The sequence below is a fragment of the Salminus brasiliensis genome, chromosome 13, assembly GCF_030463535.1.
Source record: "Salminus brasiliensis chromosome 13, fSalBra1.hap2, whole genome shotgun sequence".
Taxonomy (NCBI): Eukaryota; Metazoa; Chordata; class Actinopteri; order Characiformes; family Bryconidae; genus Salminus; species Salminus brasiliensis.
The window spans coordinates 10,973,751-10,990,993 of record NC_132890.1 but is presented as its reverse complement, the minus strand read 5'-3'; the positions used below and the strand labels follow the sequence as shown (position 1 = coordinate 10,990,993).

The window sequence follows — 17,243 nt, the reverse complement described above, 5'->3', positions numbered from 1 at the left end:
TTTAAACCATCCTCCAGGCATTCGGCCCAGTGAAGTTCACATATCTAAAGAGCTAGATGGAGCAAATGCAAAATGATTTGTTGGAAGAATAAGATTTTTTTCTATTATAATTTTTCCTGCTTAGATCCTCAGGGATTACTTCATGTCAGTTAATTCATTTTCTATTAGCAGTGTTCTCTGTTGCACTGGCTTTTCTCCTACTCTAATTAATCTGCTTGTTCTGTCTTTGCATGTTTTTCTTTCTTTTTATGTTTTATTTAACCCTTGGTTTTATTGCTTGCGTGGAAAGCTTTTTGGCACAGAGAAAGGAGGAAAGGTAAGCAGCTGGATTCCAGAATTGGTTCCCTCAGTTTGCTCAGAGTGTTCTTTGTGTATCAGCTATTTTGTTTGCAACATAATTATCAGGAAGACCAGAGGCAAAAATTGTTGCCCAATTTGTCTAATCATCGAAACAAGCTAATTTACACATTCTGGCCTCTGTGAAAAGAGAATTGAATAAGCAGTACTTTTGTAATGCAGTGTGAACTGCTTTGACTTTGAGAGTATATGAAAGATTTCTTTGCACTCTTTGCTCTCACTCTCTATGAATTTGCACTGCTGGCTTGCATTATTAAAGCACCATTACAGTACAGCCCAGACAAGCGTCTGCATAACTGCCAAGACATTCAGAACCGCCCTGCATTCATAATTCATCTTTTGGTGCCTCACGCCATCAAATGTCTCCTCATATGCTCCATCATCTCTCATGAACTTTGCTGCACATTTACATTGAATGATGTTGTGTCCTACTGTCTTACCAAAGTTAAGGCATACAAGGGCAAATGCTTTGCCAGCCATCTGTATTGAACTGAAGTTCATTTATGTCTGCTTTGGACGCAATGAGACAGCAGAGACAGCTTATTCTCATTTAGAGAAGGGAATCGTTTCTGGCTCGTCCTCCGCCAGGCTTTGCTGTGCAATAAAGAACCATCAGCGGCTCTGCTCTGGCTCACACTGTTCATTACAGCCGTAAACAGCCAAAGTCACACATCACCTGCCCTGGCCCGTCCTTCGCTGTTAAAGTCTTCAGAGGACGGCGCTTTAGCAGTGTGCTGATAATGGAAGTGATGGTGTGAGCTGTTTTTAAAGTGAGCCAAATGTAGCTTGAGCACGTTGGCTGGGTTTGCACAGCAGCCGGAACGTTGGCCGACAGTGCCTGAATGCAATTCGCAGCAGCTCACCGAAGTGGAATATGGATGCTCAGAGGGGCACTGTGACCTCCCCGCCCTGCAGAGCCCAGCTCATGCCACTGCGCTGGCCTGTGCATTAAAGCACTCCTGCTGGAGCTGGAGTCGATGCTGCCATGCACGGCTAAAAGAGAGCCATTGATCCCAAAAAACCTCAGGTCAGCCTGTTCAACGAATACACTCAATCAAGCCCTGTTGGTGCTATTGTGTGTCAGTTCCTCCTGCCAAAGAAAGCTGTACCTTTTTCCTACTGTTTTACTGGAATGCTCAAAAATAAGCACATCAGATTTCAAGTAGCTCATAATTTTTTTTCTGTATCTTATCAAATATAAGAAAAATTTTAGTGAACCTTGTCAGTGGCTGGAAATGTCAGTGGCTGGTATGTAGGCCAGCGCTTTCTGAATTGTTGGGGGAAGGACATTCAGACAGAGACGTCTACAGGCTAAATGTACTGTGGCACTTCCGAGCCACTGGCTAGCCTGCCAATGCGCTAAACAGTAATGGTTTCATGTCCCTGGAGCAACATGACTTCTCAGCATTAAGTCCAGGTCAATGCACTTGGGGTGTGTTTGTGTGTGTGGTAGATGGGTGGAGGCTGGGAGGATCCTGGCTTCTTGGTGCTTATGTGAGATCAGCCTGATACAGTGTTTAGGGAGATTATTAAGCTTGTTTGCACAAAAATCTGTCTCCTGTCCGATCCCAGGTCAGATGCTTTTCCATGCAGGTTTCCATGCCAAATGTCGACATAGCCAGACTGCAGGAAATCCCTTGGCACTCCACCATTGCCAGACTGTTGTTTGTGTGAGTGTGTCTGTATGGTGCAGGCTTAGCTGTGGTAATGATGAGTCTTTGTTTTAATTCTAGGTGGACAGTGAGAGGCCAGAGGACACCAGGCTCATTGAACTGGACAAATCACATCGCAGTGAGCACACAGTCTACATCACACCCCCAGAGCTGCCCCCCGTGCCTGATGGAGAGGAGCCCTCCATGCTTTATAGGTAAAGCACGTACATATATACACAGAAAACAAAGCAGACACGATAAACATATAAGCACAGAAGAATACAAAGAGCACAACAACAAAACCCACTTTCAACAGTCTACAATGTAGAAGAAGCTCCAGGCATGTGTAATCCTCAGCACTTCTTCTCTAGGGATGGGAAGCTCACAATAAAAATCTCTAGGGATCCCAGTGTGCATGTATTTCCTCAATTTGCATCCAGAATGTGCAATAATAGACTCCTAGCAGAGCATGTGATCAAATTTAAATGCAGGTATTCTTTGGAAATTTGCTGCTATTATGCCACCTTTGCTTATACATAATGGCACAATTTCTGTTAGTCTGGGCTTTGTGTGCAAGTGACATACATTTTCAGACTGAACACTAACAATAACCCAAAACTAACAAACACATTGTAGTTCATGTAGGACAATGTAGCATTACACGGATAAATGTGCTGCCGTTTTGATAAACAATAATGTGTACTATTTACATTTGTTGTATAGCTATAGCGGGTTCCCTGTGCTGAATGCAGAGCTTTGTGAGCCCCAGGAGGGTGCCCGTGTCCCCATGGCGACATCAGCCCCCAGACACTCCAGCCCTGGGAGCCCTGCCGCCATCTTCCGCCGTTCCAAACAGGTGTGCCTCTCCCTCACTTCTCCCTCCTGCTACATCAATCCTGAGCTTGCTGCTCAAAGAGCCTGGCTATTTCTGCCACTTCTTTTCAACTGTCTATCTCTGTGATCCCCTCCTTTCATCAGGAGATCAAATCGGCCCAGCGCATGGCCAAGACCTACTCATCCATCCCTCAAATGTGGTCCAAGTGTCTGCTGCGCCACTGCCATGGCCTGTGGTTCATCTGCCTGCCCGCCTATGTGGCTGCCTGCCACTCCAAGGTGCGGGCACTGCGCACTGCCTACGATGTCCTGAGGAAGATGCAAGACAAGAAGCTGCAGCCCCCCGATGAGGTAGACTCCCAGGAATCTCAGCTATAATTGAATGGTTTCTGTCAGTAGGTGATGCTTGGACAAACTTTCAATGGAGCTGGTCCCCTGTGATTATGGATAGGTCTTAGCTGGTCTGCTGTGCTATAGCATTGTTTGTTCATCTTTACAGGTGTGTTACCGAATCCTTATGCAGCTCTGTGGGCAGTATGGGCAGCCAGTCTTGGCTGTGCGGGTGCTCTTTGAGATGAAGAAAGCTGGGGTCCAGCCCAATGCCATAACATATGGATATTATAACAGAGTAAGTGTCACTGCCTTAAACCTGATTGAAACTCTCTGTGATGAACAGGGAATTATAGAAACCGGAGACAGTGTACCATTTTTTAATATAGCTATGTCTGAGAAGTATTATTCCAGAGACAGTATTACCTGGTGATAAGCTGTGTAAAGATTGTGTATGTAAAATGTCTATGTGAATATGTATGTGTGCTTTTATGAGAATGCTTATCAATGGCACAGAATGATAATTTAGGTTTAGAATTTTCTGAATAGCTAATCTCAATTTAGAGGCTTAAACTAACATAGATTCCAAGCTTTGTTCCATGATCCGTGTCATGCGATAAATGAGTGTGCTTATGCTACCCAAGGGACAGCCTGTGTTTGCCTGCCTTGTAAGAAGTCCCAGAAACACCTCTTAGACACAAACACAGACACACATATCTGGACAGCTGAGAGTTGTTCCAATTCTATCAGAGTAATTACTGCCAGCCCTTCAGCGAGAACACAATCTACTTAAGATAATGAGAGAGGTTACACAGAAGAATTACTTTGTTAATCTGTCTGTGTGTGTGAGTGAGTGTGTGTATGTACATGCATGTGTGTGTGCATTCATGGTCATCTTAACTGTTTCTGTGTTCTTTATATCTCAGGCTGTATTGGAGAGCACATGGCCTTCCTCCACCAGAGGGGGCTATTTCCTGTGGGGTAAGCTGCGGAATGTGGTTCGGGGTGTGGTGCAGTTCAAACAAGTGTGGAAGAGACAGGCTGGTCAACCCAAAGATACACATCTCTCAGGTAAACACAAACTCCACCCAGAAAGGTGTCATGTTTAATGAGGCAACCAATAAATATATTAACGGATAAACGGAACCAGGACTGAATGGTGGGACAGGTTTACTCATACTAATGTTGCTAATATTTACACGGATGTTGTAGAAGAATTAAACCTGCCGGATTTTACTGTTGATCTTGCAGCGTTAAACAGCATGCTGCAGCAGTGCTCAGAAATTGTTTGAAGTTTTCCGTGACGTGTTTCTGCCAAGACAAACTAGCTTTTTGTCCATGTTGGAGGATGTTTTAGACATGTTAACTGGCATCCTGTTGGCTGTGCTGAAGCCCAGTGTAGATTTCTGAGAAATGCCTAAGACCGGCGAGCAGGTACAGGCGGGCGACACGGTGACTGTAAAAAAAAAGGAGCCATCAGTTATATGAGCCTGATCGGTCACCGGCCAATTGCGCAGTGCATCTTTAGTCTGAATTTGCACTGAAGCAGTGACTCTCAGGTTAAAATTTTTAGTTTTAATAAAAAGCTATTTACATAAGTATGCAGTGAACTATAGGAAAAACATGTCTATTTTGACTCTTTATGTTCTCTTGAATAAAACTTTTTTGCCTAGTGCTTGGTTTTCCTTCCAGTGGGCAAACTAGCCACATAATTATCCTGCAGCTGTCTGACTGTGATCACATTGTTATAAGAGTAACTTTCTAGAAGAATAACTTTACTAGAGTATCTAGCGAATCTGTAATCAGATCCACTGCTGACGTGCTGACGTAAATACTTAAGCCTTACATTGTTTTATTTTTGTTCATCTTACATTTATTTTATCCTTTGTTGTCAAATTCAAGTGGTATATCTACTGATTACAGCTCATTGGGGTCAAATAGGCCCTTTTTGTACAAGGGCTCCCTTTAAATGTTAAAAGAGAATGAGATAGTGAGACTGTCACTACCCTTTGTACTCTGTTCAAATCCTTGTTACCAAGGGAACTGCAGTACAGCTATTGACAATACCAAATATAAAAAAGGAATAATTGATACTATAAAAGGAATGTTGATATCTGAAACTGTGCAGTGTGCCATTGTTGGTAAAGGCCAGTACACAGACGGTGTCGCTTTTTACAGCAAAGTATTAATCCAAGTATAAATAATTTTCTGTTCTGGAGGTGCTTTCATTCAGCTTTCCCAGTTCACACTGTGAGGTACATTTTTCAGCCTTCAGCCTGGCCTTATCCTTTGCAAAAACGCCTGTTTAACAACTAAAACGTACCTTTCAGTGTATAAACACAAAATGGAGATGTGTAGCAGCCATATTATTATTTGAACATTCAAAGCTTTACATTGCTGACTAGTTTATTGTTCTGTAGGTCCTATGTTTATAATAAATGAAAAAAGAAGGAAAGTCACATCAGGGCACATGTTTTCCTGTAAATGAATAGTTTATATATGAGAGTGTTATCAAATGGCAAAGTTTTAAAATTGTTACAACACACCTCAAAACTCTTCAGGCACCCACTGTCTCAGCTTGACAACTTCCAAATTGGATTCTTCTGTTACTGATTCCTAGCAGTGAGTCTCAAGATCATCTTAAATAATACTGTTTTTCAGCCAGAGCATTATACAATATCAATTGTATTATATATCAATTCCTAAAAGGTTCAGGTAATAAACACAAAAAGTATATAGTCTTCCTTCTGTTTTACTGTAGCAGCAAGGTTATCTAATTGATGCCCTGTTCCTCTGGGAACTCTCCTCTCCACGGCTCCCGTCTTTCCATTATTTCCCGGACCAAAACCTCTGCCTCCTCAGCCTCCCCCGTCCATCCAGCTAGGCATTAATGGTTTCAATTAAAATGAGAGCAGATAGCTGCCTCCCTGACTGTCACAGTTCAGCCCACTCTTGATATGATCTCTTCCTATTCCCATGGCGTTGCCTTCACCAGCTCATTATGACAGATGCATAAGGGGCTGTAAATGTAACAGGTCTGAAACAATGCAACCCAAGTAGAAGCCTCATCATGCATACATCATTCAGCTCAGCAGTCAGGGATTAAATGTCTAAGCAGCTTATTGCATCTAGCCTCAATTCATTAATTGATTGATTGATTGTGTTTTGTTGTTATCGATCTTCTATTTGCTGTGGACTAAGCACTGCTTAGCAGTGTTTCCTTGCTGAGTCTCCTGTGTGTTCCTTTGTACACAGATGCCAGTGATCTCGACAGTGTGAGCCATGGCAGTCTGGACAGCACTAATGACTCGGCAGAGCGAGCCTCCATTGATACCGACTTCACCAAAATGGACTCCAGCGATGATGGATCCAGCACAGGTGCCGCATCTGACCTCACTCTACGTCATCCACACCCCTCATCCCCCTTACTTCCTCTCCCTTTCTGCAGGACTGGCTGTGACCAGCTCACGCTCCCTCATTAACTCTACAGCCCTCTCTCTTTCTCTTCCACCCTCACACTCTCTCCCTCTCTTCATCTTTCTTTCCCTCTCTCTTGCTGAAAAAGTTGAGCTGCTCTAAGAGTCATTATTTCTCACTGTTGGAGCAAAGAGAGTTCGCATTCTTTTTTCTTCCTCTCTCCTTTTTTTTCCTCAACCTCTCATTAATCCCAAAACACGAACACATCTGGCGCAGTGAGCATCGCCACGCACAGTGCAAGGAGATGTCATTGCACTGAGAGGCAAAATAAAGAGAAAAGAGAAGTGAGACTCTGTGAATGTGAAAGGGACTCTTTAAGGAACGCAAAGCTATAGGCAGCACTGCTCAAAGGAGAGATCTGAGAAGCAGAAGCTGAGATTTGACAGGAGAGATTCATACATTCTCAGGCATGCAGTGGCGTAGCAGGAGTCTGACAGAGATAGCGAGCAAGGAGAAAGGAGAGAGAAGGGATGACTAACCGCATTATTTTAGCTCACCTCTGGAGGCAGGGAGTGACTATGATATGATCCTTCTGCTCCAGCACCTTTCTTTGTATGACTGAATCTAAGGCAGTCTGAATCTGTATGTGTGTGTTTGTTTGCCAGTGTGCTTTAGTCCCAGTAGCACCTATGTGTGCCGGTAGCCCATCTTAAATGTGCTGACGTAGCTGTGGACTTAATGCTATGCCTGTAATCAAGCTGTAGTTTTTAGCAGATCTGCGGTGTTTGGTTGATAGTTTCAGCACTACATTCTGACTATATATAGTGTGTATGTATGTGTATGTGCAGATTATTAAACCAAATAATGCCATGTCATTTTAGATCTTAAATGAAGTGCTTTAGTTCAACAGCTCATTTTAAAGCTTAATGTTATTTTTTTCATCTATCAATATTACTATATAGTGTGAAAATGGTCAATATAAAAATATATTGTGCTGTGTTTGTGTGATTTATCTCTGTATCTTTCAGGCTGAGTGGTTGTGTGGTGTATATGTTAAACGTGTCTGTTCTGTTACAGGTGGTCAGTCAGATCAGGGCTATGATTCTCTGTCTAAGGAGGAGGTGCGGATTGGTGCAGGTGAAGACCAGGATGGCTCTCCTCACATGAAAGAGAAGAAGGAGAGAGTATCTAGCCCATGTGAGTTGCACATCATGTTGTTTTTCCCAAAGCTTAGTGTGGAGGTGTGAGCTGTAAGACTGAAGCCTCACTGCTTCCACCAACTGATGTAGTGTGGTATTGCAAGTCATGAGAAAACAACAAAAGATTTGCCCTTTTTTGTCCTGTTGAAGGTCATTTGTATCTAAGTAAACATATATAGGGTAGTAAACATATATAGTCTTATATAGTCTAAGTAAACATATATAGTCTTTCTTAACAGGCATGTTTACTGTATTTGTTGGTTCTCTGTAAGTACTTCTTTGTACTTATTTTTTTTTTCTTGTTTTTCATATTTTCAGTGTCTGGGACAGAAGCATCTAGAAGAAAGCCCTCCTCCACTCCACTGAGACCGTCTTCCTCCTCAAGTTTGCAAGACAATATGGATGCCTTCTTTGGAGCCCACCCTAAGAGACCTAACTCATTGGACATCTTTGGAGAGAAGGCCATAAGGCCCAGCACATTAGACCTGACCCCAGGTCAGCCAGCAGACATCTCCAGCCCCTCTGCAGATCCAGGGCGCAAGCAGAACTTCAGTGATCCAGACAAGGAGGAACAGGATGTAGAGGTGGAGGAGGGAGCCATGAAAGCTGCTGTGGAGAGGAGTGCGAGTTGCACAGTCACCATGGAGACAAACGTTGCCATGGTACGTGGGCACTGCGGTGTCGAGCGGAGTGCAAGCTGTAGCGGAGCTCTGGGTCGGGCAGTGACTCGTATGGGGATTGAGGCCGGCTTTGACCCATTGTCGTTGCTAGTAGCAGAGGGACAAACGCAGACCGAGGAGGCAGACGAGGAAGCAGGAACTCCAGCTACCCGCCGCGACCTGGCTGAAGAAATCCAGCTATACATGGAGCACCTGAGCAGCCCCATCAGTCAGCGCTCTCTCAGCACGGACCTACGTGGCCTCCAGAGCCCTTCACCAATCGGTTCCCCACGTCCAGCCACTCTGCTTGGATCACCAGGCGGTTCTGGACAGCTGCAACCAAAGCCCCGCAGCAGGCTGTTCTCCTCTCCTTCACTGCCACAGGGACGCCCACGCAGGAACAAGGAGCCACGGCCCACATCTTTGGCCTCTCCCTCCTCCCCCACGCACTCCGCCTCCTCCTTTTCCATGGACTCCCTGCTCACACCCACACTGGATGTCTTTAAAAGCAGTTTCCTCTCTGCAGGCAAGGGTGTGGCTGAGAAAGCCAGCCGACTTTATTCGAGACTGTCCTCCCAAACGTCCATTGCGCAGGTAAGTAAAGTTTTTTCTGTTTTCCACTCTTTAAAAATCTTCTTCTCAATAACCAATTCCTGTTTTTCACTGTCCCTCTACAGGACCAGAATTCTGACCGGGTCAGTGTGTCTTCAATGGGCTCAGGTGACCCTGACTGTTCCTCTCTGTTTGAGGGTGACCCCAGCCCAGACCCAGAAAGCCTCTCCTCCCCACAGCGAGATGCCTCCCTCAATGTCACTAGACCCAGGAGAAGCCCACGCAGGAACAGCCGCTGTCTGGAAAGCCCCTCTGCACCACCTAGACTTTTTCGGCAGGCCTCCCTGACCAGTGAGTGTCTGCTTGAAACTTTTTTTTTTATTTGTCGTTCTCTTTTTAGTTGTACAACACTTAAGGTGGGGCAGTAGAAAAGACAAGTAAATGCTTCTTTAACAGCCTCATTACTCATTACAGGATGGGATGAAATATTTACCTACACTTAGACTTACATGTCAGTTCCCACAGGACCAGTCACCTATGTTTTTTTTTATTATTTGTTTTATAGAATGCACTGTGGTCACCTCTTCTAATTAATATATTCAGCAATACACCGCTTGTCTAGTCCCCGTAGAGAGATATTGTCAAAAGAATATGACTCTCTGGAATAGAAAGACATGAACCTATTGGTACCATGCCTAATACCAGGTGTGGGCTAGAGGTGTATGAAGCACTGAGCTGTGGAGCAGGGGAACTGTGTTCTTTGGAACGATGGTGCTCCATCCAATACCTCTGGGATGAGCTGGGGAGTTGGGGATGAGGTGGGTGGTGATCATCCAACATCCTCACCTTACTAAAGCTCTAATAACTGAATGCAATCACATCCTAGGAACAATGCTTCAAAATCTAGTAGAAAGCCTTCCCTGGACAGTAGTGACTGTTACCACTACAACCGTAGGAGAAAGTATTTTTTAATCCTCTCGATTTCAGAAGAAACAGCGATCGAGCAGGTATCTTAATACTATTGTCCATATGGTGTATAGAGTGAAAAATCTACAACACCGATTTTAATGATGCTAAAACCACAGTGTTACATGTACATTAAAACAGCTGCACATTTCAAATTGGTCCTATTTTAATAACATTCTAGTCCACAAGATGGTGCTAAGATTTCTTTGTATTGTTTTGGTGACACCAAGACTTAAATCAGTGATGGTAGTAGGAATGGTTGGATGTCATGAGACAGTACATCAGAATATGTCATAACAAAGCTAAGGATATCACAAATCTTAAAAACTTGCAATAAAATCATGGGATTGTAATAATGTGATAATATTATTCAGTGATCTCAATACCTTATAGAGTAGTGCTCTCTCCTAGATAGTTGTAATCCTGCCTACTGGGTGTAATTACAGGAATAAACATGAATTACTGTGTTAATCCAAATCCCCAGAAGACTTCCTTTTGGGAAATCTCTGATGATTCTGCTGATTAACATCACTGAGTGGTCTAGTGGTCTTGACAAGGCAAACTTAAGGTTGGGAAATCACCCAAGAAGCTTTATGAAATATTCATTACAATGCCTTTATCTTCCCAGCATTTACAGAGCGCAGACTGGCAGTAAGGAGACACAAAATTGATTTAATATGCATAAAAACTCCTTGAGGTGATTTTGACCTTGCTTCTCGTAATATATTATAGATTTATGCAGATTCTCTTTTTTGGGTCATTGAGCATCATATTTGTGTAGATTCTTGTCTGTTTGTGTCCATATGCCGTGAGTGTGTGTCTGCCCCAGCGACTGCAGAAGTAGGCCAGCAGACGGGACTCAGAGTGTGTCTGGCAGAGAGTGGAGCCTCTGATTGGGGCTCTTCAATCAGGCAGCCAGGCTTGGGCTGAAGTGCTACATAATAATCACTCAGATCTGATGCACTCGTACCCCAGGCTTCTGTAGAGCCTCTCTCCTTATTATCAGCTCAGGGGAGTACGCTCTTCTTAGGCTGAATGCTATCAGAATTAGCATTCATAAAGCCAGTCATCAGCATTCATCACACTAGCCGTCATGTGGCCTGATTCTGGAGAACATTCTCAATGTGAAAAATAGATGTCAAATTTAAATGAGTGAGTCAGTTTGGGTCCCACTGAATAAAGTGTGTATGTGTCTTTTTGTTGTTTCCAGGCTCGTCCTTGGCAGTGGTGAAAGCCCCACAGACCCCGGACGTGTGTCCTGATGCCAGCCTGGCACAGACCCATCAGAATTATGCCATAGAGGTAAGACGCAGAAACCCTAAATGCACATGGCACAAATAATGAAGGAGTATAATGGTGATTCAAGGATTTCATTTAGATTTTAGGTACAGAAACTGGCAAACCAATACTCAATTCAGAGGTAGCAATAAAATATATTGATATTCTTTGGTAAGCAAAGAATATCAATGCCATATCAAAAATCAGAAATAATGGTAAACTGCATGGATGCAGGGTTCAGTTATGACTGTGTGATAAAAGCACAAAGGTAGTGATAATTCTCACTTATGAACAAGCATTTAAATCTGGCAGTGTGTTTTATAAATCTGGCCCAATGTTTTTGCCAGTCATAGTCATTGACACATAGAAAATGTTCTAAATGTGAGCCTATGCATTTGTACTGATATTTAGGAATTTGGTTTTACTCTATTGATTACCTCAGGAGAGTCCAGCAGGTCAGCTTATTTGGGTTGTGTTTGTGCAGGTGCGCATGTCCAATTGCTCACGCTGCAACACCTGCGAGTGTCTTGTGTATGACGAAGAGATTATGGCCGGCTGGACCGCTGACGACTCTAACCTAAACAGCACCTGTCCCTTCTGTGGCTCACCCTTCTTGCCCCTGCTTAATGTAGACATAAGAGATCTTACTGAGCAGGGAAGGTGAGTAGCTCACGTTTGGTCATTGGGTAATTTAGTCATGTAGACAGTGTTGGTCAGATTAATCATCATACACACAGATGTACTGAATGAACATATAATCTTAAACATGTATCTGTTTCTCTTCAGAACTGCTTGTCAGGACTTATCTAGTTCCCAGACAGAAAGCAATGATGCTTCAGAGACCCAAGAGGAACTCTCACAGAGCAGTGAATCCACAGTCAGTCCGTCCAGCAATACTAGCAGAAGCACAGTAAGTGGCATATTTTTTACTGGCCAGTCAACATGTTTGTTTTTCCTCACATGCATGTTCATTTCTCCCATCTTGTTTTTTTCCGTCTTAATTTAATCCATTGTACCTGCTAAAGAGGCATTGTGATAGTTTATGTGTGATTCTCCCTCTGTTACAGGAGCCAGTGACTGTGCCTTACTTAAGCCCTCTGGTGCTGTGGAAAGAGCTCGAAAGTCTGCTGGAAAACGAAGGTGAGCAGGCCATCTCCTCGGCTGCCATCGTCGACCATCACCCCATTGTCTTCTGGAACCTGGTGTGGTTCTTTCGCAGGCTGGAGCTGCCCAGCAGCCTGCCAGCCCTCATTCTCAGCTCCAAGCACTGCAGCCTTGATGAGCAGGTGGGTCTGCAGTTGCTGTTTATTGAGTAATGTATATAATGTTTTTTAAAGTTCTGATTAGAAGTATTTTGCTTCTTTTTAATTACTTAATGTTTATAAAGTTCCCCCCTTCACCTATTCTGCAGCTTCTCCAGAGCAGTGCATCAGAGGACAGTAAGAATGTCCTGGTCCAGATTCTGTGGGACAACCCCAAACTGCACCAGGACCCTGTCGCACCCTGCTACATGCTTTGGAACACACATTGTAAGTCTGCCACTTATTGACTTCAACCTTTGACAAATGGCCTATATTTGTAACAAACTGAAGGTTGGTTGCCTTGTCTGTTTAGGGGCATATATGTGGGCATACATCCTCATTCTTCTTGTTTATGGTTGTGTTTGTGCAGCTGCAAGCCCAACTGCATCTGGTCCTCTGCTGGAGGAGGAGCAGGCAGTGAGCCTGGAGGTGCTGCAGAGTGTGGTCAGAAGCATACAGAAGAATGACGTCTATCAGCCCATGAGTCAGATACTGCAGTTACTTGGTACAAGACTGGGCTTCATCAGACAGCGGTAAGAGCTTCAAAGAGATGATGACTTTTATATTTGGATGGATAGATGGGTATAAAAGAATATATAATTATTATTTTTAGCGTATCATCACTTTACACTTTGGAAGACGTTTACATTTACATTTATGGCATTTAGCAGACGCTCTTATCCAGAGCGACTTACAAGGTTACTCGTATTACAGAGTCGGGCCAATGCAGTGTTAGGAGTCTTGCCCAAGGACTCTTATTGGTGTAGTGCAGCATAGTCACCCAGACCGGGAATCGAACCCCAGTCTCCCACATGGTGTCGTTGTAACTCAATGGCAGGTGGTGGTGTTATCTGTTGCGCCACACCAACCAAGTTCTGTCTTATATTTCATGCGAGCTACATGGGGTATTCGAGTATGGTAGAAGCAGAGTACATGTAGCAGTTAGGACTCCTGCTTGGCTTTTTGTAAATCCTGTTATTTTGTGCTTCTTTGCAGGAGCCTGTATAGAGATATCCTGTTCTTGTCTCTGGTGGCTTTGGGAAAGAGTAGTATCAACATTGGTGAGTTGACCCGATTGTGAAAGATGCATTGGTTGTAGACTGAGATTGAATGTGTACTCAGTCTTACTCTGTCTTTCCTTTACATCAAAGATGCTTTTGATCGCGAGTACAAGATGGCGTATGACCGCCTGACCCCCAGTCAGGTGAAGATGACTCAAAATTGCGACCGACCACCCAGTGCAGGCGTCATGGAGTGCAGGAGGACTTTCGGGCTGCCGAGTCTGTGATTTCTCTCTGTCTTATGCCTCATCATCCTCCTTGTCCATCACACAGAGAAAGACACAGATTCTATGACAGGTCATGCCCAGCCAAAGAAGGTGCATCACACTCACATGATCTTGAGAATTCAGTGTTACCAAAGCTACCTCTGGCTCCCAGCAGCCATGTAGACACTGAGAGGCATTTCCAAGCACTCTGTGGTACAACCATGGTATGTGGCCAGTTTGCTCCCCATTCACTGTGTACTACCTGTGAACACTTTTGTCTTGTTTTGTTTTTTGTTTTTTTGCTTGTTTGTGTTTTTAACACACTCTTTACCTCATATTCTCCCCTAAACTTCTCCTTACTCAAGCCCCATATCACACTCAAACTCAAACTTAGCTCCACTCAGGTAATACTTAATACTGAGATCATGGTAGATTAGGAGCAATATCATTATCTAGTGCTCAGGTCATAGCATCAGTCCCATCAGATAGCATTATTGTGGGTCGTGGAGTGGTTTTGGGACCAGTATAGGAATACCAGAATAATAACACAATCATGCTTGAGGCCCTAAGTAGAGAAGCACAATGAACAAACCCCAGTGAACCTTCCGAATTTCCACACATTCCTCTCCCAGTATTCCAGGGGCACTTGTATATTGTCTCAAAAGAAAGTCACCTTTGTGTACATAGTCTATTATTCTATTATTTAGAATATTTGTATGATAAAAGTATATTTTAAGACTTTGTAATAACTGACATGTCTCCATTTGTAAAGGAAATACCATGTGGTGTGTTTGAGAGTGTGGCGTCTGTGGTCATGGTCCTGGAGACCATTGTAGTATCTGTGAAGCGTACTGTCATTTGAATAGGTGAGGTACAGAACTGGACCAAAAGTTAACTCATGAATTACAAGACTGTTTACATGGAGAACGAAAAAAGATACAGTGTAAATGTAATCGTGTACTACTAATGTAATTTAATGACTGGGAAATCTTTTCTACTTTTGAACTGGAAAACCAGAGCAATGCCTTACACCAGGGCAAATGAGCTGTGGAACTACAATATGGAGACCAACTACAGAAAGCATTTTCAACTACTCCTTTAGATAGTAGGGATTTACGACTCTGGAATGAGACTGATTGTGGTTTTTGTTTCTATGTCCACATCAGCTGATTCAGATGCTTCTGAATTCATGATTTTAAGAATATGGACATTTTGCAGCATATTAAATAGCTTAATGAAACACTAGGTTCCATAAGCAGAGTGCACTGCTCTCAATGCCTTTGTTTATTTGTTTGTTTTAATTTTAGTTTTTCTAAAAATAAAGAAAAGAAAAGAACAGTCCTGTGCACAGCCCAACATACTCATGTATCTAGGCATTGTTTTAGCCCTGCTTATGGTCAGTTTTTTATAGCATATGGCTACAGTATTATCATTCATTCCTATTGTAAATGTTTTTTTTTTTATTAATGTTATTATTAATCTTTTTATAAATTGTTTACGGTACTATTAGGAATGGTACACTATCATGGTACTTGAGAGAAACTACACAGATGTAAAAAGCACATGAGCACTTAAGTCATTTACATGAGGGTAATGAATTGTACAGTGACTGCAGCAAATCTATTTAGACAAGTTTAACCCATCTTCATTTGCTTGGTAACAGTAGTTGAAGCTACACTGACTTTGCATCATTACTGTTCTTTCTTAAGCAGGCAGTTCACTATTGTAAGCCACAGTTATGGAGTATTAGACTATATGGAGTGCAATGACTATTCTGGTCCTACCCAAAAAACAAACAAACAGCGAAATCTACTTCTCCAAAGATTTCAAGTTTACTTAGTTTGACCAGATGCTGTGCAAGACTCTGGAATTAGATGTTCTGACACTGCCATTTGATGTTTTGGCTGTTTTCTACTTCCTTTACACTAAATCTTCTTGCAGCAGAAAAAACTGGCAAAAAAAGCAAACTGGCTTTTTAAAATGACAAGCTATTTAAAACATTTAACCATTTAAAATTTTGAACATTGAAATATTGTTAGAATGTGACGTATGAACTGATTTTTGTATGCTAAAGTACTGTTATGGGCAGACAAGTTTACACATATCATTTCTTGTGTTTGTTTCTGTTTATATTTGTATATTACCTACTTCACCAGATCCAAGCAGGATCTGCAGACGCTGTTTATAATTGTAAATAAACTCACTTGAACAGTCACCGGTGTCTTTTAGGCTCATTTATTACAAACAGAGGGAGATGATTGAGTGAGCTATACCCCATTTACTTGATGAATGTTGATACACTGAACAAATCTCGTCTGACATAAAACAAATGTGTGCAATTCACTACAGTTTCTCCTCTCTATTTGGTGTCGTCCTTGGAGCAGAATAATCTGTTATCAAGAGAATCCACGACCTTTAAGACTTTTAGAACCAGAATACATGAAGAAGACTACATTTTTGCAGGGCACTATTTCAAAAATGTTTTTACATATTTCGAGAATGTATTTTATATAAAGCACAAGTTACGTAAATTGTGGTCTAAATGTGTTATGTAATTTTCCATATTACAAAAATAACTCCATTGCAGTACGTGTGTAAATTACATCATTTACAGTAAGCACATAACGTTACCCCTTTTGGTAAATTTTCCATACATTTGCAAATTCTGGAAATCCACATCATTAGACAATACAGTCACAATGCAAAACATCTCACAATAAGCAACTCATTACACTGGATCATTTGTTCTAAAGGACCACTTACTTTGGAAAAATGTTGCCTTTGCATGGTTTAATCATAAAAAAAGATAAACACAACAATCTCAACACAGAACATGTTTCAGCAATTCACCCTAATTTAGACCCTGGCACATGTGCAGACACACACTGCATGGAGAACAAGTATAACATTTTATAATTAAAAACTAAGAGTGCAACAGTGTTTGCTGCAGAGTTCGAATTAAATGTCATTGTCCAATGACTTGGAAAAAAAGAGACCACCCACAAACTTTCATGGAACATACCCTTACCAAGCACTTTATTAGGAACACCTCATCTTCCTTCTCAAGCATGCAATTATTTAATCAGTCAATTGTGTGCAGATAAGGTTCAGCAGGGTCCATTACCTTCACGTAATGTTCACATCAACCCTCAGAATGGTGGGAAAATCAGAAAAATTTAAGTGTGGCATAACTTGATGCTAGACTGGCTGGTTTGAGTATTTCAAGAACTGCTGATCTTCTGGGATAGGATGGATGAGAGACGTCAACAAAGAATGGCCGGCATATTTTGAGATAGCTACAGTAACTCAGTAAGCATCTGTACAGTACTGATGATCTTAGAATTCACAGCACACTGACCTTTGAGGCAAATGACCACATCAGGTTTTACTTCTGTTAGCCAAAAACAGAACGTTGAGGCTGCAGTGGACAC

The 17,243-nt window shown here is 42.5% G+C and overlaps 1 protein-coding gene across 2 annotated transcripts in view; it reads left to right on the top strand.

The window, feature by feature from the left end:
* The window catches only part of dennd4a (DENN/MADD domain containing 4A), a 28,328-nt gene extending 12,301 nt beyond the window's left edge, over window positions 1–16,027 (top strand). The window contains exons 14-31 of one of the 2 annotated variants that reach the window (XM_072695879.1): window positions 290–316; window positions 2,091–2,224; window positions 2,733–2,865; window positions 2,988–3,194; window positions 3,343–3,471; window positions 4,100–4,244; window positions 6,429–6,551; window positions 7,668–7,787; window positions 8,108–9,042; window positions 9,126–9,351; window positions 11,177–11,268; window positions 11,729–11,904; window positions 12,031–12,154; window positions 12,312–12,530; window positions 12,656–12,773; window positions 12,916–13,078; window positions 13,542–13,606; window positions 13,697–16,027. In XM_072695879.1, coding sequence (XP_072551980.1) covers window positions 290–316; window positions 2,091–2,224; window positions 2,733–2,865; window positions 2,988–3,194; window positions 3,343–3,471; window positions 4,100–4,244; window positions 6,429–6,551; window positions 7,668–7,787; window positions 8,108–9,042; window positions 9,126–9,351; window positions 11,177–11,268; window positions 11,729–11,904; window positions 12,031–12,154; window positions 12,312–12,530; window positions 12,656–12,773; window positions 12,916–13,078; window positions 13,542–13,606; window positions 13,697–13,833 — 3,273 coding nt within the window. In that variant the 3' untranslated portion in view covers window positions 13,834–16,027. The remainder of the gene's footprint in view (window positions 1–289; window positions 317–2,090; window positions 2,225–2,732; window positions 2,866–2,987; window positions 3,195–3,342; window positions 3,472–4,099; window positions 4,245–6,428; window positions 6,552–7,667; window positions 7,788–8,107; window positions 9,043–9,125; window positions 9,352–11,176; window positions 11,269–11,728; window positions 11,905–12,030; window positions 12,155–12,311; window positions 12,531–12,655; window positions 12,774–12,915; window positions 13,079–13,541; window positions 13,607–13,696) is intronic. The other variant, XM_072695880.1, reaches the window with a different exon arrangement.
* Window positions 16,028–17,243: the final 1,216 nt, after the last annotated feature.